This window comes from Vipera ursinii (assembly GCF_947247035.1).
Source record: "Vipera ursinii genome assembly, chromosome: 2".
Taxonomy (NCBI): domain Eukaryota; kingdom Metazoa; phylum Chordata; class Lepidosauria; order Squamata; family Viperidae; genus Vipera; species Vipera ursinii.
Genome location: NC_139513.1, coordinates 215770491 through 215790908, shown reverse-complemented (window position 1 = coordinate 215790908; position 20418 = coordinate 215770491). Strand labels below are relative to the sequence as shown.

Here is a 20418-nt window from a genome sequence, read left to right as displayed (position 1 = left end):
GCACCCACAGAGAAGGCCCTCCCCCTGGGTATTGTCCGCCGGCAATCTTTTACCGGCAGTACCCTGAGAAGACCCTCCCTCTGGGAGCACACAGGACGAAGGGAGCTTGATGTTCCCTCAGATATCCCGGACCCAAGCCATTTAGGGCTTTATAAGTCATCACCAGCACCTTGAATCTCACCCGGAGGGCAACCGGAAGCCAATGCAGCTCGCAGAGCAGAGGTGTTACGTGGGAGTATCGGGAAACCCCCATCACAACCCGCGCGGCTGCATTCTGCACCAGCTGAAGCCTCCAGGTGGTCCTCAAGGGCAGCCCCATGTAGAGAGCGTTGCAGTAGTCTAAACGGGAGGTCACGAGCGCATGAGTGACTGTGCGCAGGGCATTATTGTGCGTATGCCATCCCTGTCAATGTGGCTCAGAGGTTTATGGAAATTCTTTGTTAGGGGAGAAAAGCTGGGAGAACTGATGAAGCATTGTTTGCTCACTAATGATCCTTGATGCTTTTTTAGGATCCCTTAGCAAAAAGGACAAATCCCGGGCCTGTATCTGTTCCCTATTTGAGCCCATTGGTTCTCCGGAAAGAGCTTGAATCTTTGTTGGAGAACGAAGGAGAGCAAGTAATTCACACATCAACGTTCATCAATCAGCATCCCATTATTTTCTGGAATTTGGTTTGGTATTTCCGACGCCTGGATCTCCCGAGTAACTTGCCCGGTCTCATTCTAACGTCTGAACACTGCAATGGTGGAATGCAGGTAGGGCACCACAAGCCAACGCGGACTGTTAACATTTGGAGGAAAAGCCGTGTTCTTTGTAAGAGAAACAACTAAAAACTGATTACTTTCCTCTTTGTTCATTCTGGGAATGACCACCTATGCTGACAGTATTGAATGAATATTTCTGGAGGAGCATTTGCACTTCAAAGTCAAATATGTTAATGGGATGAATTTTAAGAGATGCCACAGACTGAAATGAAATGACCTTGAAAAAAAGAATGACTCTACTCAATAAGCCTAGAGCAGTGTTTCTCAACTTCAGCAAATTTAAGATGTGCAGACAACTCCCAGAATTCGCCAGCCAGCATGCCATACATTTTTAACTTGCTGAAATTGTGAAACGCTGCAATGAGGGCGATCCAGTCCAAGGGTTGTGGGAGAGGTTTATATGTTTGCAGAAGTGGATTGTCCTGAACAAATGATTCATTCTGTTCTTTTTCCGTTCAAAATATTGATGGAAAGGTCAAAGTTAAGGTTTTCCCCCATTGGTTTCAATAGGGGAAAAAAATAAAGGGAAAGGAACCTTTACATTTTCTTCTTGTGTACTGAAAATTAGTTCACTCTGGACTGGGGTTCTTAAACTTGTAAATGCTCAAATTAAGACTTAAAGTGAGAGAGAACAATCATATTGAGATAACATATTGAGATAGTCCTTTTAAGATTTGCTTAAGGGTAAGCTTAGAAGCTATGGATTAACCATGCTCTCACTGGAGTGCCAATTCGTTTTAGTGATTGAGGTAATCAGGAGAATCTGAGTTCTCCTTTCACCTCACGGCATGAAAGCCAGCTGTGTAACTTTAGGCCAGTCACATCCTCTCAGCTTAACTTGCCTCACATGACAGTTGTGGGGAAAATAGAAATAAGAAGGAGCATTAGATACGTTTGCTTATAAAGTTGCTTATGAAGTAACAAAACCGACATAAAAGCCTAATAAATAAATTTTTGCCGCCTCAGTTACTTATAAAAAATAAGTTAAGATAAAATAAGAACAAAGCAAAAGCAAAATGCATTGAAGCAGCTTTAACTAAGTTATTTAACATCTAAGGTTAAAAGTAAAATTAGGTGGGATGTGGCTTCTTACTCTGTGACATTCTTCTCTATGAAAGTATGTCTAAGGAAACGCTCTTCTCCCCCCCACCTTCTTTATAAAGACTCTTTCATTTGCAGTAGATTGATACAAATTTTTTCCTGTCCCTGAATTTGGCTTGATTTAAATTGGACGATACAAGCTGTTTGAGGCATCTGTTCCCTTTTTGTAGGAGAATAATGAAATTAGCGTTGTGTTTTTGGCGCTGCTAGGCGTTGGCAGGATTCCCAATCTGTAGTAATGTGATAAGAAAATATGCTTCCTCCATTCTAGCTTCCTCTGACCAACTTGTCTCAAGACAGCAAGCTAGTGTACATACAGCTACTATGGGACAACATCAATCTTTACCAAGAACCTGGGGACCCACTATATGTATCTTGGAGAAATCTCAGTGAGTAAAATGTTTGTGGGAATTTTATCCAAACAAAAATCTTTGCTCTTGTTAGAAATTTTGAAATAATCATTTACTCACGCATATCTACAGCCTATTTTTCCAAATGACCAAAACCATTCATTCATTCATTTTCTTAATTGTCCATCTCCCTCAGAGATATTTTATTCAAAATCTCTAGGTTTAATTTTATGTCCTAAGAAAACACTCATAAATTAGTAGATGGACAAAGCTTTTTTTATGAGCAGAGAACATTTTCAGTTCTGCAATGTTAGACTTTTCCAGATATGATGTCCACACTGTATAGCTCAACATTTAATTTTTCAAAGAAAGAAAAAATGTACATTTTTTCAGAATTGAGATGAAATATCAGGGAAAGAATCATAAATATCCTGATCAAAATTTGGCCACTATAGTCATAACAGCTTCCATTTCAATAAATGCAACAGGATTCGATGCCATAAGAACGTAGCTCTCCACAGAAAGTTTTTCTGTATAAGTAAGATTTTCTTACTGTTACCTTTATTTTCTAAAACTAAGAATAAACCAGGGGTCGGCAACCTGAAAAAGGAAAAGAGCCACTGGGAACCGGTTCCATCACACACAAAAAAAAGTGGGAGCCGCGTGCATGCGTCCATGCACGTGCATGCGCAAAAAACATTTTGTGCATGCACAAAATGTTTTTTTCTTGCGCATGCACGGACGCGCGTGGTTGCCATTTTTTAATGTATGATGGAACCGGTTGCGCGACGGCGATGGCCCGTTTGCAGAGCTACTGCCTTCGGAGGAAGGCGGCAGCTTTGCAAACGGGCTGCGGCAGCTTTCCCAACAAGCGGCGCCACTGCCCGTTCCGAGAGGTGCGCGCGCACCTCTCGGAACGGGCAGCGGCGCCGCTTGTTGGAAAAGCTGCTGCGGCTCGTTTGCAGAGCTGCCGCCTTCGGCAGCCTGCAAACGTGCCGCGGCAGCTTTCCCAAAGAGCGGCGCCTCTGCACGTTCGCACGGAGGTGCGCGCACACCTCCGCTCGTTTGGAGAGGTGCGCGCGCACCTCTCGGAACAGGCAGCGGCGCTGCTTGTTGGGAAAGCTGCCGCAGCCTGTTTACAGAGCTGCCACCTTCGGCAGCCTGCAAACGTGCCGCAGCAGCTTTCCCAAAGAGCGGCGCCGCTGCCCGTTCACGTGGAGGTGCATGCGCGCACCTCCAAAGGTTTGGAGAGGTGCGCGCGCACCTCCGCTTGTTTGGAGAGGTGCGCACGCACCTCTCGGAACGGGCAGCGGCGGCGCTTGTTGGGAAAGCTGCCGCGGCACGTTTGCAGCCTGCCGCCTTCCTCTGTAGGCGGCAGCTGTGCAAACGGGCCGCGTCAGCTTTCCCAACGAGCGGCGCCACTGCCTGTTCGGGCGGAGGTGCATGCACACCTCTCCAAAGGTTTGGAGAGGTGCGCGCGCACCTCTGCCCATTCGGAGAAGTGCGCGCGCACCGGGCGGCTGGGAGCCGCAGGAGACAGCTCAAAGAGCCACATGCTGCTCCGGAGCCGCGGGTTGCCGACCCGTGGACTAAACTATAGGCGTCTTTGATTTTATTGTATAGTTGTTTGAATTGAATTTTTTTTACCATGTGCGTGTTTTGATAAAATGTGTACTGCTGTTGCTGCTGCAGCATCTAGAAAGCAAATCCTTATTTTGCTCTGCTGTAAAAATGCAATGGGAATCACCCTCATGGATTTGACTTCTAACAGAATATACAACATTCATCAAGTATTGTGCAAAGCTTTAAAATGCTGCATAGGCCTTTGATTATTATCATACATAATCTATCTAGTTCTAGGTATCGAGTACTACATGTCAAATCATCTTTACTCGTCCAGTTACCAAAGCTGCTTCTTAGTTTTTCCCTTTCCTCTTTTCCTCCTTGCTCATTTTTCCTACTGTCCTTCATCTCAGACCTGTCATTTCTGCCACTTCTACCTTTTATCTTTTTCACGTCTTTGTTGTGTAACATTTTCTTAGGTTGCACAGCTTTTTTTTTAAAAAAAAAACACGCTTTATTTTCCCCCTTCTTCTAGATTCTGCAGAAAAGAAGCCCTCCGTCATTTCTGAAGAGCAACAAGCAGTTAGCACTTTAGTCGAAAATATCAAACTGAGCATTCAGAACAACGATGTCGTTAAACCTATTAATCTCCTTGTGCAGAGTGTTAAGCGGGATGATGAGAAACGGCAAAGGTAAAGGGGATGACAACTTAGAAAAATGAATGCCAACTCTTTGAAAGGTTCCGTGCAGGAGTATGCTAGGAGTACGTTTAGCATTCAGGTGTAAATGCTTTCCTTGGTATGGGGTAAAGGTGACCAGAGATAGCAAACTAGCCTGTGCAAATAGCACTTATTTGAAGTAGGCCTTTCCCCCCAAATAACCTCTACTAGGTGAAGGTGGTGCACAACATCTGAAAAGGCAAGAACAGCTTTTGGAAAAGCTATTGCAAAGAAGTACAGTTAGTGGACATGCATGTAACTGTACCATCCATAATCAAGATGCCTTGAACAGTTACTTAGCTGGGAATGGCCTGCTGGCCTCTTGTTTTAACCCTTTTTGGAACACCCGTACAATACCTTTTCTCTTGCGTCATCTGTACGTCTGGTTTTGCTCACTGTTCTCTGTGTGTTCCATTTCGGTCCAGTTTTCCCCCCCCCTCATTTGTATCCATTGGAAGGACGGAGAAAAATAATATATGTGTTTTGTGCACGAAGCAGTCATGAGAAAGAAAAAGGTCAATTTTATTACTTGAAAAGAGTAATAGAGAAAAGAGGCTGCTTTTGTGGGGAATTAATTTTAAATACTTTTTTTTGCTTGGTCCTATCCTCTTGGAATATGTAAGTATTAGTGTGTAGTGACTGTAAAGTTTTATGCTCTAAATCTACAACTGGAAACAAAGGAATCAATTATAGACATTAAAGAATTCTGCCAGTAAATAAGGAAGAACAGTTCAAACTGATATTTAGCACTAATATTTGGATACTTTCACAGAGCTCAGAGGATTTTTGCATGCTGACTCTAAAATTAGGTTCACATTGATGTGAATATTCTTACTGAAAAAAGCTAGAGACTATTTGATTAATGAAATTCACATGAAAGTTAACATAAATTCCTTCCTATACGTTAGACTTGTAAGAAGGGGTGGTGGAACTTGTCTACATGTCTATGCATCTTTTATAGGAGTTTTTACAGAGAAATCCTTTTCCTGTCCCTGGTGTCCCTCGGAAGAGAGAATATTGATATTGGTAAGAAAGTTCATCTATTATAGCATGACTTATCCCTGTATGACAGGAAATCTTTAGTATGTTTCAATGATGCATGGGCTAAATCTTCAGTTTTCCAAAATCCTCCTGGAACAGGGCTTTTCAACCTTTTCACCCATTGTACCACTTTTAGGATAAGGCAATATCCGAGTACCACCAGTCACCCAGCAAGGTGTCAAAAACTTGACCCCCCCCCAAAAAGGAAAAAAATGATAAAGTACAAGTAGTCCTCGACTTACAACAATTCGCTTAGTGACTGTTCGAAGTTACAATGGCACTGAAAAGTGAATTATGACCATTTTTCACACTTATGACTGTTGCAGCATCCCCAGGGTCATGTGATTTACATTTGGATGCTTGGCAACTGATTCATACTTATAACATTCAGTGTTCCAGGGTCATGCGATCAATGGCCAGGTCATCACTCAGATTGTGGCGTGCCTGTGGGGGGGATCCGTGGGTCTCTGGCGGAGGGGAGTGGGACTGGGATGGGTGCCTTCCCTCTCTCCCATTGTCCCTTCCTTCCTTCTTTCTTTCCTTCCTTCCCTCCCTCCCATTTTCCTGTGCTACGCCGCCCAGATCCCAGCCTGGTTTTGGCAGGTAGCGGAGCATTCTCACCCACACAGAGCAGCCGGGCAAAGTAAAACCACTGACAGCACAGCCCTGCCTGTGCACGCACAAAGGCAGAGGAGAGCGCGTGCGCCTCAGCCTCTGCGCACGCACACAGGCAGGGTGGGGATGTCGCCGGTTCACTTCCTGTTTTCAGGCAGTACATTATGGACCGGCTACTTCTCCCAGTCATTTTTCCCCTACCGGAGCCCAGCGTTTGAGCCAGTTCCCCAATCCTCTCCGTGTACATCGTTCTTCCCATAGCTCTCCCCAGCACTGTCAAGAGATACCCATTTCTGGCCTCATTGCTCCCGTTCTTAAGCTACATTTGCACCCACCCGAAGGAAGAGTGATGCTTTTCTCCCTCCTCCAAAGGAAACAAACCCGCATCGCCACCAAGTCACACTTCCTTCAGGCCAAGTAATCTCTGGGCCCAACTTTGATACTGTTTTAGCCTGAAGCAGAGAGTCGGAGAGCTGCGTCACTCTCACCATTTGGATTCTACTTTTAGGCCCCGGGAGCAGCTTGCCTTTCAAACCTCCGATATATAACACAAGGGGAAACACGCTGCAAAGGCGCGTCTCCCAGAGTCTTTCCCAAGTGACGCCTGCGCTCCACCACTGCAGAAAAAGAAGCGCTGCGTTTCCCATCAGTGCAGGCAGCCCGGGTCCTGTGAGAGGACGAGTGGGAACTAAGCAGCCCTTGGGTCTGTGCTGCGGAAAAGCCGCAAGCGCTGGTGTCACCTGGGCTCCTGCCCGGCTCACTTGCTTGCGGAAAAGAGGCTGCTTGCTAAATGAGCTGGGCAGCAGCCCTGGGTCAGCGTTTCTGAGTGAGATTTCTAAGCGCGACTCAGCTGATCCCAGGCTCCTGCCCAGCTCACCTGCCTGTGAAAAAGAGGCTGCTTGCTAAGTGAGCCCGGAATCAGCTGAGTTGCGCTCAGGAATCGCACTCAGAAACGCTGATCGGGGCTCCTGCCTGGCTCACTTGCTTGTGGAAAATAAGTTGCTTGCTAAATGAGCTGGGCAGCAGCCCGGGAACAGCATTCTGAGCTTGGCTTCTGAGCGCAACTCAGCTGATCCTGGGCTCACGTAGCAAGCAGCCTCTTTTTCACAGGCAAGTGAGCTGGGCAGGAAGGCGACGCCGCGTACCACCAGCCAGGTGCTCGCATACCACCAGTGGTACGTGTACTACCAGCTGAAAAGCCCTGTCCTGGAAGATAGGGGAATACTAGCTGTCAGTTAGGGATGCGGTGGCTCAGTGGGTTAGGACGCTGAGCTTGTTGATCAGAAGGTCGGCAGTTTGGCGGGTCAAATCCCGAGTGCTGCGTAACAGAGTGAGCGCCTGTTACTTGTCCCAGCTTCTGCCAACCTAGCAGTTCGAAAGCACATAAAAATGCAAGTAGAAAAATAGGGACCACTACAGTGGGAAGGTAACAGCGTTCCGTGTGCCTTTGGCGTCTAGTCATGCCGGCCACATGACCATGGAGACGTCCTCGGACAAGCGCTGGCTCTTCGGCTTTGAAACGGAGATGAGCACCGGCCCCTAGAGTCGGAAACGACTAGCATGCATGTGCGGGGGAACCTTTACCTTTACCTTAGCTGTCAGTTTATACTTTTCCTTTTAAAAAATCAAACCAATACTAAAAATGTAGTGTTACAAACAAAACTGGTTGGGGTTGGGTGGGCTTTTTTGGGAAACATTGTAACTTTCATGTTATTTGATTTATAGCCATGTTCCCCAAAGCAGAGGTCCCCAACCTATGGGCCCCGGCCTTTTGGCTGCCGGGCCACGTGAGTAGCTAGGCAGCGCACACAGGTGTGCGCATGTTCACCCTCATTCCACCATTGGCACGAGTGTTGTGCAGGCGGTGGCAGCACCGGTAGTATCACTGTGAACGGCAGGTGGGGAATGGCGAGCCACACGCAGGTGGCTGCATTGCCATAAAATGTGTGCGGGGGGCAGCAGGTGGGCTGTGGTGCAATCCTTGTGCGGGGGGGGCAGCACAATCCTCGCGCTGGGGTAACCGCTCCAGGCCGTGGCACGATCCTCTCACGGGGCGGTGGTGTGAACCTCACGCCAGAGCGGCATCACTGCAGACCGCAGCACAATCCTCCCATTGGTGGTAGCATTGCCACGAGCCTGATGGCACAGGTACAAGCCTCACACAGGCGCCACCGTTGCTGAGAACCTCACACACCTGCTTGCAGCCCCGTTTGCATGGCGCGCATGCTGGCAGCCTGTTTGTATGCACGTGCACACATATGGCCACATTCAAGTTTGCGCATGCACGCGTAAGGTGCCAACTCCTCCCTCTCCCACCAACCCAAAAAGGTTGGAGACCCCTGCCCCAAAGAGTTCAGAGTTCATTTTTCCCAACAAAGTAGGTTGGTCTGTATGATTGCCTGCCCCGAGATCACTCAGTGAGTTTCCAAAGAGAATAGACTTAAACCTTAATCTCCCATACTATCTCCTTCACCACCACAGGGGCCCTGGACAAGAAAACCAAGAGTGAAGAGATGTATCTTATCTCATAAATTATGTTTAGATTTTGAATTGCGGGGGGGAATAAAAGGATGACAAATCAATAATTTCTGTGCTTCCTGACACTTAAATTGTATTCCTCTTTGCAGAGGCCTTTGACAACGAATACAGAGCTGCATATAAAAGCCTTCCAGTAGAAGTACGGGGAAAAATGCAGAAGATTGATTCTCCACCCAGTGACAATGTAGAGTGGTGCAGAAAATGTTTTGGGGCACCTCTCATATAGATTCCACCGTGGAAGATTTACCAAGAAAAAGGAGAAATAACTGGGAATGCATAAATTTGGCTTTGAGCTCTGGAATTCTAGTTAAAACAATTGCTGTGTGCAATCCACTTAAGTCAGTAACATGGTTTTGTGACACTTGATATTTATACCAGCTCATGAATTAAATACGATAATACAAAATAATCAAATTGACAGTTAACTTTCAACCATCTTCCCTTCTTCTATCTAGAAGTGAAAAATGACAACAAAAGGACATTAATTTGCTTTCTTTCTTATGAAGAGTTGCAGTGTTCCTTCTAACTCAATTTAGCCTTCTAGCTCAAAAGCCTATTTATGTATGGAGGAAATTCTACTACATTTGTATGTACATATTTCGTGTACATTTTCATTATGAAGTACAGTTATTTTCCTTGGTTCAAAAGAATAGGCTGTAGCTTTAGCGAGTGGGCCTGTTAAAAGCCATCACTGTCCCAATTCACAGAAAAATTATAACAGATCTTGGCTGTGTAGAGCAAAGTTTATTGTTTCTTCTTTTCATAGTAACTTTTTAAAACTGTACATATGTTTTTCTGAAGCAATGATGGGTATCTACCCGGAGTGGCTCTAAGACTTTTTATAAAGGAAAACAGAGTACATGAACAAGGGTACATAAAGGAGCATGAAATATTCATTTTTAGCATTCATAGAAAATTGCATGTGGGTGTCTGTGTACATCTATATACACAGACCCACAAACATATGTACATATATATGGGACAGAGCTTAAAATTTCAGTGTACTAATGTTCCATCCCTGCTTTTTTTTTCTAACCCGTGGGATATGTATCTTTTTTGCACTGGTTGAGTTAAATACTTTTATGTTAAGTTTATTTATACTCATACACTTGAAGATGAATTTACTGAAAATGAAAATACTAATTTTTAAATGTTAAAATATTATATTCACACCTCAATTTTCTTGACAATCCTCGGGTTTATCTCCAACACCACATATTCATTTAAAGCAGTGTTGTAATAAAGATTTGGGCATGTCCAATAATTTTTTTAAAAGAAACAATTATGAATTTTAAAAATTGATTAAGATACAAAATGCATTCTTGATCATGACTTTTCAAGGCTGTCTTGCCAATATAATTATTCATTTAGTAATACTGCTGGAGATAAGCTATTGCAAATCTTAGAGTGAAATTATCACATTACGCAGAACATAAGATTTTGCACTTGTTTGAGCAATCTGGTGTGATAGCATATTTAAAAAATTATTCACTTGTAAGCCACATTTCAAAATTCTTGGAAGTTTGTTTTTAAAGCAATTTCCATGTTTTAAAAGTTACTGTATAAAACCGTTTCCATTGTATTGCTGTTTGGTCTCACCCTTTGAAGGAAGTGTTGGGGGATTAGGGCGTTAACACTTTCTGTACAATTAGCAGTTTTAATTTTTGAATCACTTATGTCCATCTGCAAATACAATGGGTTTTTCATCTACGCATGATTTTATGTTAATAAACCTCTTATGAAACACAATTCTATATAGTATATTTACATTATAGCAATTATATCTTAAGGACAAAAATCTCGATTTTTTTAAAAAAAATGAAAGCTATTTCTCCACAACCCTTTTCTTGTTTCATTTATAAACTATTAGTTTATAGTTTACGTGTCATCAGGAGCAATGTGGGCTACCCTGAAACATTGCATGTTTAACTAATGATCCCTTCTTTTGATCCCTCTATAATGGTAACAGGTCAAAATTCAAAACTGGTCTTATGCACTACTATTAGTTTTGTACACATAAGACATTTGACTGTTGATCCGGTACAAATGTTGCTCTGGCGTTTGGGGGGGGGGCACCTGTATCCACAAATGCGTTACTTTTAATTTTTTAAAAATAAATGTGATACTAGCGTAAAGAAATATACCATCCACCTTCAAGCAAAAAAAATGCTGTCTTATTAGCAAAAAAAAATGCTTTCAATCTGCAAAAATTCCAGAATATCTTTAGAAAGCAAATATAGGCAGCCTAGATTTTTTTTAAAGTATCCCCCCACACACACACACAGAGAGAGAAAAAAAGTAAAGATAATGCAGGGGAGAAGCAGGGCTGTCCTTTTGCCTTGTGGCGTTTGACTGTAGATCTTCCCCAAGTCATTTCATGACAGGTCTCATGCTGACCATCCCAACAGGTTAGTGGGGGTCTCCCCTCTCAGGATAGTGAACATGTAATTCCGTGAGGGGGTCCCTTTCTTGAATGAAATTTTCCATCATCCCTAAAGAATGGGCTTGCTGACCAAGAATCTTGTTCAATTTCTGTCAAGCGTTCCAACGATCATGCACTGCCCAATAAACTCGAGTTAGCAAACTATAACTGAAGAATGATTGTTAATTAGATCCATGACAGTGGATTTACTACTACATAGGTTTCATACCAAAGCTCTTGTGTGCCTTTTGAATATATCGCCTCTGATCTTATTTTAATATAAATATGTATAGATCAAAACAATATTCAGTGTTTTTCAACAGGTAAAGATCCAAGTCACAAGCCATTTCCAAATTTGCTCTTGAAATCAAGTGCAGACACACACACACACACACACCCCTCTTACTATCTGCAGAGGAATAGCCCGTTTTGCTTTTAATACACATATATATTAGAAGCCATAGGAAGTTAGTGGGATCTCATAATATACTTTGATATAGGTAATATTTAATGTTTTAATGAAATCCGTGAGACTAATTTGTTATTTACTGATTCAAAGATTAACATTTCAATGGCTGGTGAATACTTTTGAAAACCTTTATAAAACAATAAAAAGCGAGTATTCAAAGTTATAAAATAATGGCAATTATATTTGTACAGCCAATTTTTATACATATTTGGAAATAAATCGATGTTTTGGGGGAGGGGTAGAAAAATATCCCTCAGGACAACCTTATGTATTTATGCTCTAAAATAAGTCTTGGATTAAATGAGATTGTGTGGAGGGTATCTGTTGTCAAATGCCATGTAAAAATTCATGTAATTCAGAGCTATGTAATTGTAAGAGGAAAAAAATACAGAAATATAAACTTGCATTCATCTTCTATTGATGTCATTACCGAGTATCGGACTGAAAAATCCATTGTGTCAGATAAATTAAAACCTCTATCAAGTAGTTTTGTAAAAAAACAAAACGGAGCAATTAGCAATGAAGCTATTTCCCATTTTCAATTGTATTTTATAAAGTAGGTTTGCTGTAAAAACATTTAGGGCAGGTTTATGCTCATAACTAATTACTTAATCTAAAACACTGTACTATATCTGGCTTCAAATCAAAAGTTTATAATTTTAAAAAAGCTGTTTTTAAAATATGCATTAGATAACCATAGCCTTAGAAAAGAGACATATTAAAATAAATGTGCATTTGTTATTCTTGACCATTGATCATTTTTTCGTAGGAGTGTTAGAAAACATTTTTACAGCTTCTAGTAATTTAGAAATGAAACAGTGAACAACCCAAGCTTTTCATATTTTAAGGAAAACTTGTAAGTCACCTTTAAAGTCAACATTTACCGATACATTTGTTTTTATTCTTCCATGCACTGTTAAGAGAAACTGGAAATTATCCTGCATTGTAGATAATTGAAGTATGAAAAGGAGATTATTTAAAAACAAAGAAATGCACAGTTTGCAGTTTCTTTATGGTCGTTTAATTATGCATTTGCAATATGGAAAGACAAGACTGACATGGGGGAGTTTTCTACCAATGCAATAATTATAATTCTGTTGTACAAATACAATGTCAGCTGTATGCTTGCTTTTGATCTAACAAATACCTAATTTCCTGTAGATAAAAGGGTGGTAATTTTTTAAAATTACTTTTTGTATAGATACCCTCAGTGATTTAGAAACCACTTGTTAATATTATTGTTAAAAAAAATAAAAGTATACAGATACCATACCTTCTCGTGTCTGCATTTTGTGTGTGGAGAAGGAACTGTTTAGCAGAGGCTTAAAAGCTAAAATTAAATGTATAAAATTAACTAGTATGTTTCGTACATACACCATGGTGGCACAGTGGTTAGTTAGAATGCAGTATTGTAGGCTGACTCTGCCCACAGCCAGGAGTTTGATCTTAAACCAGCTCAAGGTTGACTCAGCCTTCCGAGATCAGTAAAATGAGGACCCAAATTGTTGGGGGCAATATGCTGACACTGCTTGAGAGAGCGTTCTGAAGCACTATGACATGGTATATAAGTCTAAACTCATTGCTATAAGAACGACATATATAAGAGGCCATTTGCTGAGCAAGGAAAAGCCAAAACCATCACAGCCCTGAATGATACAAAAAACGAAACCTCTGCATCAAGCAGAAATCCACTGTAGACATTCATTCATTAAAGTGGCAATTTCAACTGACAGGAAATTAGCAAAAAGGATAACATAGAATCGGTTTGTTCAGATCATAAAAATTTTATTTTAACCTTTTCAGGAGCACAGTTCATTGCTTACTTCTGGCTTGATTCAGATTTAGATGTAGAGGCTCTCAGAGAAGAAAGTCTACGCCTCTTAGCTATTTGTTCTTGCCGCTTCTCTTTTGCCTCCTGAAAGAGAGATCAAGAATATTACCTATTAGCCTAAAACTGCATCTCAGCTTTTTAAATGCTGTAAATTCATCGTGTGAAGTCATGTAAGTACTTTCTGCTCTATTACCATAGCAGAAACTCCTATCTGTAGTCTCTGTAGCTGTCAATTTCCAAAGATGTAAGCATATTGTAATAACATTTAGACAGGCTCACTTTCCTGTCCATAAATTCTACTAGTATACATGAAATACTTTGAACAATCTCCTCGTACTCCCGATACCCAAGGTCAAATATTTTCCTAAAGCAATGTAAGCCATTTTTAGGTGAAAGCAACAGACTCGATTCTGTCTAGTAAAACTGTACTGTTTATATTCCTAGCATCATACATTGTTCACCCTCATACACTCAAGTCTTCATATCACACAAGTGAAGCCAACACTGTAAATACGGTTAATGAAGAAACTGAACAGGGTCAGAACAGGGGTAGGCAACCTTGGCTCTTTTATGACTCGTGGACTTCAACTCCCAGAATTCCTGAGCCAGCCTACCCCTGGAACAAAGACTTGACTTATTTGCTCCATGTGTTGGGACATATTTCAATGTGTCAGTATTTCACTGAAGCCGCCCCGCCCCATGGTAATCACTTCATGTAATAAGAATCATATACACGCTATTACACCTATTAAACGTATGTGGGTGTTTGGGCTTGTGAGCCAACAATTGCCTCCAGTTTCAGCTTCCAGCTCATCAACGTCTTGCAGTGAGGTATCTCCGACACATGGCTTCATGTTTCAAGAATCACATGAAGAGGAACATGAAACCCCCCCCAACACACACACACTTAAGAATTACCCTCCCCAAGCATAGAGGAAGCAGACCTTCATTCTTTTAGCCAGAAGCTTGGCATACTCGGCAGCTTCTTCCTTATTCTTCTGAGTTCGTTGTTTCTTTAGAGCAATACGTCTGCGCTTATGCTGCAGCACTCGGGGGGTCACCAAACGTTGGATCTTGGGTGCCTTGTTCCTTGGCCTCTTACCTAAGATTGGCAAGACAGGCATGTCAACCACCGAAGAGCTATTTGCAATCTCGAGGCTGATGGTCTATACTTAAAAGCAATAATGCCCAAGTAAAATAATTACACAGGATAAACTGGGTGATCATTAAGGATATGTCTTCCCATCTAACAAGGAGATCCACAGAATGTGTGAAATAGGCGAAAGGGATATTCATGGTGTACGAGGCAGTGCATGACCTGTCCTGGCAAACACTGGTGGGCACAAAATTCAATCCTTCAAAAAATATAAGATGGCGAAAGCTTAAAGCCTCTAAATCATGCTTTAATTACACGTTCTTGGGCAGGACCTTTTGAGCGCTGGCTCCTCATGGGTATCGCAACTGAAAACTATTATGGAGAATCACCTTATATAGGTAGTCGACTTACAACAGGTCGTTTTATGACCATTCAAAGTTACAACGGCACTGAACAAAGTGACTTGTGGCCATTTTTCACACTTATGACCATTGCAGCACCCCCATGGTCACGTGATCAAAATTCAGACACTCAGCAACTGACCCATATTTATGACGGTTGCAGTGTCCCAGGGTTATGTAATCTCCTTTTGCGGCCTTCTGACAAGCAAAATCAATGGGGAAGCCAGATTCACTTAGCAACTTAGCAGCAACTATGTTTCTAACTTAAAAACAGCTGTGATTCACTTAACAAGTGCGGCAACAAAGGTCGTAAAATGGGGCAAAATTCACTTAACAAATGTCCCACTTAGCAACAGAAATTTTGTGCTCAATTGTGGTCATGAGTTGAGGACTATCTCTACTAAATCTAGTTTGAGAGAGAAGCAGGAGCATTTCATTTATAACTGAAATTGATCTCAAGCATTCGTGTGCAGGTAAAGACCACGGGATCAAATGCAGAAATCACTAACCTATAATGCTGTTTGTTCATGGATTTAATGTACCATGCTAAACCATGCAGAATGATTTGTAAATCATAAAAGAATAATCACAGTGGACGTTAGGCTTTATTCAAACATATTAGTTTTAGTGTTAGTGCAATCCTTACCCAGAAAAAAAAATCTGTTAAGTTACTGTCCTGATTTAATCAGATGATGTTACAATTTTCTCCTGTTACAACTTTCTGCAGTACAGTAGGTAAGAAATCTTGCATATCTATAGTAACTTCTACAAATTCGATGTTTTGCCACTTTAAAAAGCTACACGCCACCTTTGAAAAATGCACTGCAACCGACAATAAATTTAGATATATACCTAAACATACCTACATGTGCACATCAACCAGGATATTTGATATCAAGCTGTATCAAAGTTTAAGTAAAGGTAAAGGTTCCCCCGCACGTGTGTGCTAGTCATTTCCAACTCTAGGGGCCGGTGCTCATCTCCATTTCAAAGCCGAAGAGCCAGCGCTTGTCCGAGGACGTCTCCGTGGTCATGTGGCCGGCATGACTAGACGCCAAAGGCGCACGGAGCGCTGTTGCCTTCCCACCGTAGTGGTCCCTATTTTTCTACTTGCATTTTTACGTGCTTTCAAACTGCTAGGTTGGCAGAAGCTGGGACGAGTAACAGGTGCTCACTCTGTTACGTAGTCTAAGGTAAAAGAAAACTAGGTAATTGACACTTTCATTTAGCTATCATATTTCTTCCCTCAAACCCTTCGATTTCTGTAGAAATTTGAACGGACCAACAGAAAAGCACTACTTGAAATATATAATTCCCTCTTTAACAAAACAGCGAAAGTATTATTTCCATTTTCTTTACCTTCTTTGTTCAATGGTCTCCTCACCACGTAGTGACGCACGTCATCTTCTTTGGAGAGATTAAACAGCTTTCGGATTTTGCTAGCTCTCTTGGGACCGAGGCGACGGGGCACAGTATGATCAGTCAATCCAGGAATATCTTTCTCACCTTGAAAAGTTGTCAAACAACAGGTGCCATTATATTATTAGCAAACTTATGCTAAAAATCATCCCTCACCACAAACTGTCTCTGGTTTTTGAATACGCTATCCTTAACAAAACAAGCATTATTTTAAAAAAGATAAGAGGAAACCTAAGAATCTTTTATTAACTTATCAACAGTCACATTCCTTTAGATAATGCCCTACTATATGCCAAGGGCAGCGATAGGCAACCTCGGCTCTTTTATGACTCATGGACTTCAACTCCCAGAATTCCTGAGTCAGCTATGCTTACTCAGGAATTCTGGGAGTTGAAGTCCATGAGTCATAAAAGAGCCCAGGTTACCTACCCCTGCCCAAGGGGATGGCCTAGGAAAGTCCACGTCCACTTGTCCAAAGTGAAAGCTCAGGAATATTTTCTACTCCTCCAAGACAAATTCTTGCTAATGTGTGTTGTCCCTTCAAAAGAAAAATAGACAAAGCAATTCACCTTTCTTGATAATGACCAAGTTCAAGACGCTTAAGTTGGCATCAACAATGCATCCTCGAACAGATTTGCGTTTTCGTTCTCCAGTTCTCCGAGGACGGTAGCAGGAGTGGCCCTTGCTGAGTAGCAGACGGACACGGCCATGAGTAAGGACACCTTGCTTCATAGGGAAACCTTGTTTGTCATTGCCACCACTAATACGGACAACGTATCCCTACAAAAAGGAGCAATTTAAACTTTTCAGAAGCGCTTTTATAAATCCTAACTGCATTTCATCATTCACTTCAAATGCAGATGTACGACGATATAGCCCCACTTTTATCTACTGTGAGAATCTTGTTCCTTTTCAGCTTGAAGATTCTAAATCAGACAAGCAGCACAAAGGTCTCCCAAACCTAAGTTATTGGCAGGATTTTTTCCCCTCTAAGTGGGATTTATCTTATAACTGAGGAGGATTCTGGGATCTCAAAGCTTGAAGGCCCTTTTCAAGACTATTAAATGTGTTCTATCCAACACCTTCCCATAGCAATGACAAAGAACCTTTTGGGAAAAATTTCTATAACTATTGTCCTCTCAAAAGCTTTTGCCAGTCTAAAATGTCTACTCAGCAAGTTTGGAACCTTAGCTTTGAATATCCCTTTTATTTCACAAAAGGCTACGTAGCTCAGACCCACTGGTGCTGGACTGACAATAGTTAGTTGATAACAGGTCAAGGTATCTAATTGCCCAAAGCCATTTCAACCGCCCCACCAAAGCCACACTTCTTCCCTTTTCCGTTCATGAAGTCAGAAGTCCTTGCCCCATCTCTCAGACCCAATTTTTTTGGAACTCTTTTTATTTACCCATCTTCTCCCCAAGCGAAGTCCTAAACTTGTCAAGTCAGAATCACAAGCACGCAGAGAGCTCTCTGTGTGCAATTCCGTCAAGGCTTGCGACCCCTTGAATAATACGCACAACAGAGTCTGTCTTAGGGTCTTGCGGAAGAACAGGGTAGAACAGCTAATGACCCTCTTTTACCGGTCTACTATAGAGAGCGTCCTCTCGTACGGTATTGTGGTTTGGTATGCTGGCCTGACAGCCGCGGACAGGAAAGTATTACAGAGGGTGGTAACAGCACAAGACGTTGTGGGCTGTCCCCTGACACCACTGGATGACATCGCCAGGGCTCCCTGCCTTGGAAGAGTGAGGAAGATTCTCAGGGACGACTCACACCCTGGACGGTATCTCTTTAACTCTCCTACCATCCGGTAGGAGATATAGGAGTATAGCCAGCCGTACCAACAGGCTGAAAAATAGCTTTTATCCGTGGGGCTGTTAGGCTTTTAAATGGGACATAATCTCTGTCAACTTATGCAGAATTGACTTGGGAGGCCGGTGTGTGGTGTAGTTGGTTCACATGGTGTAGTTGGTTCACATGGTGTAGTTAGTAGGATGGAGGGCTGTGTGTGTGTTGGGGGGACAGAGCACCGGGGTGGGGGGGAGGCTCAGCTAATCTCAATGTATACATGTTGTATTTTGACAATAAAGGATTATATTATTATTATTATTATTATTATTATTATTATTATTATTATTATTATTATTATTATTATATTATTATTATTATTATTATTATTATTAAAGTTTAAGTTTATTATATTTGTATACCGCCCTTCTCCCGAAGGACTCAGGGCGGTGAACAGGGCACATATAAAATACAAAGTACAAAAATTAAAAAGAGAATTAAATAATGCCTCCTTAAGTAACACCAGCTGCCTGCAATTAGTGCAGGTTCGCATCCCACCAGGCTCAAGGTTGACTCAGCCTTCCATCCTTCCGAGGTAGGTAAAATGAGGACCCAGATTGTTGGGGGCAATTAAGCTGACTTTGTAATAATGCCGCTTGGGGTGTGTGTGTGAAAGCCCTAATAAGCAGGCATATACATAGAATGAAGGCCACTGCTAAGCTTGTATGCCGCCCTGAGTCTTCGGAGAAGGGCGGGATATAAATGGAATTTTAAAAAAAAAAGTCCCAAATAAAACAAGGGGAAAAAAAGAGAAGAGGCGATCTTAAACGCCTCACCTTCCACTCTTCCCCAAGAGCATCAGCCGGGACCTCGGCAGTCATCCGCTTCTCGTAGAAGGTGCGCAGCTTACGCTCATCGTCCACCTCGATGAGTTTCTGGCAGCCGGTGGCCGGGAAGGAGATATTGAGCTGAAAATAATTGCACGAAACGGGGGGAAGGAAAGGGAAAAGCTTATTAGATCCCAGCGGAAAGGCCGGCGCAAAAGGAGAAGAGCGGAGCCGGGGCGGACTCCTTTACGCAGAGCGCCTGGCCAAAGGAAAGCTAAAAAAAAAAAAAAGCCACCATGGCTTCTCGCCTTCGCCCACCCCCGCCTGCCCCAATCCGTGTCAATCCCCCTCCGCGGCGACGTTCCCAAGACCGGGTGGGGTTCCGTCTTGCCCCGTCAGCCGGCTTGTATCCGTCGACCCGATTATCGACCAGCCCCGAGAGAAGCCAAAGGAGAAATCAAGCGAGGCCTCCGCTCTTACCTTCATGGCGCCGGCGCGGCCGCTCGCTCCAGGTCAGCCGCGGAAAAAAGAGGCCCGGCTTCCGTTCGGTCGGAAGTCACATAGGCTGCGACGGATCTCGCGAGACTCCATCGAGCGGCTCGCCTGACGACAGAGATAGAAAAAGTAGATTTTTTTTTTAAAAAAAATATATATTTATTTTTTTTTTGGCTAACGGAGCTTCCCGATTATAGACTTTATCGCATTTTTTTTTCTTCTGTCGCGAGACTGGCGAATTAAATTAGACGTCTAAGATTTATTTATTTATTTATTTTACTCTAAATCAGGGGGTCTTCAAACTTGGCCTTTTCATGACTTGTGGACTTCAACTCCCAGAATTCCTCAGCCAGCGTGTCTGGCTGAGGAATTCTGGGAGTTTAAGTCCACAAGTCATAAAAGCGCCAAGTTTGAAGACCCCCTGCTCTAAATGCATATTCGGGAGAGGTTTTTCGTTCGCATATCTTAGCAGGTGGGTTGATTGTGCTCTTGGAAACTTAACGGATTTATGAAAAATTATCGCTTAGAGCTATATTGAAAACCGGTTCTTTTATCGCCTCCAAAAATATAAACTTGAGAGAGTAACGTTCAAGTAAAGGAATCGTAATCAGATTAAAATATAAATTTATTTCAAATATTGAAATCCAATTTGGAGGATTTTAAACACCCCCAGTTTCATGTTTTCCATCTTTGGCTCTATTGCAAGACTGTGCTGCTCCTGTTCCACACAGATAGACTTTTATTATTTTGCGTTGCATGTCTGCACCTTTGAGTCATTCTTGACTCCTTGGAGAAGTCCCTGTAGTTTTCTTGGCAAGGTGTTTCAGAAGTAGTTTGCCATTTCCCCTCCTTCCCAGGGCTGAGGGAATGAGACACCCAGCTGCATTTTTGCCTAAGTAAGAAAGGACTAGAGCTCATGGTCTCCCAATTTCTATCCCAGTGCTTAGCCACTGCAGCCAACAGGCCCTGTTATAA

General features: G+C 42.5%; 2 protein-coding genes across 2 annotated transcripts in view; one reads left to right on the top strand and one right to left on the bottom strand.

Moving 5' to 3' along the window:
* Nucleotides 1-12855, top strand: part of DENND4C (DENN domain containing 4C) — an 84309-nt gene extending 71454 nt beyond the window's left edge. The window contains exons 29-33 of the mRNA XM_083353492.1: nucleotides 511-756; nucleotides 2138-2255; nucleotides 4315-4471; nucleotides 5460-5524; nucleotides 8782-12855. Coding sequence (XP_083209618.1) covers nucleotides 511-756; nucleotides 2138-2255; nucleotides 4315-4471; nucleotides 5460-5524; nucleotides 8782-8918 — 723 coding nt within the window. The 3' untranslated portion in view covers nucleotides 8919-12855. The remainder of the gene's footprint in view (nucleotides 1-510; nucleotides 757-2137; nucleotides 2256-4314; nucleotides 4472-5459; nucleotides 5525-8781) is intronic.
* A 488-nt stretch (nucleotides 12856-13343) lies between these two features.
* Nucleotides 13344-19515, bottom strand: RPS6 (ribosomal protein S6). The gene is made up of 6 exons (XM_083352872.1): nucleotides 19429-19515; nucleotides 18958-19089; nucleotides 16900-17110; nucleotides 16271-16417; nucleotides 14359-14516; nucleotides 13344-13498 (listed from the first exon to the last, which is right to left on the bottom strand). The coding sequence occupies exons 1-6, from the start codon at nucleotides 19432-19434 to the stop codon at nucleotides 13403-13405; spliced, it is 750 nt and encodes a 249-aa protein (XP_083208998.1). The 5' UTR covers nucleotides 19435-19515; the 3' UTR covers nucleotides 13344-13402.
* Between the last annotated feature and the right edge of the window lie 903 nt (nucleotides 19516-20418).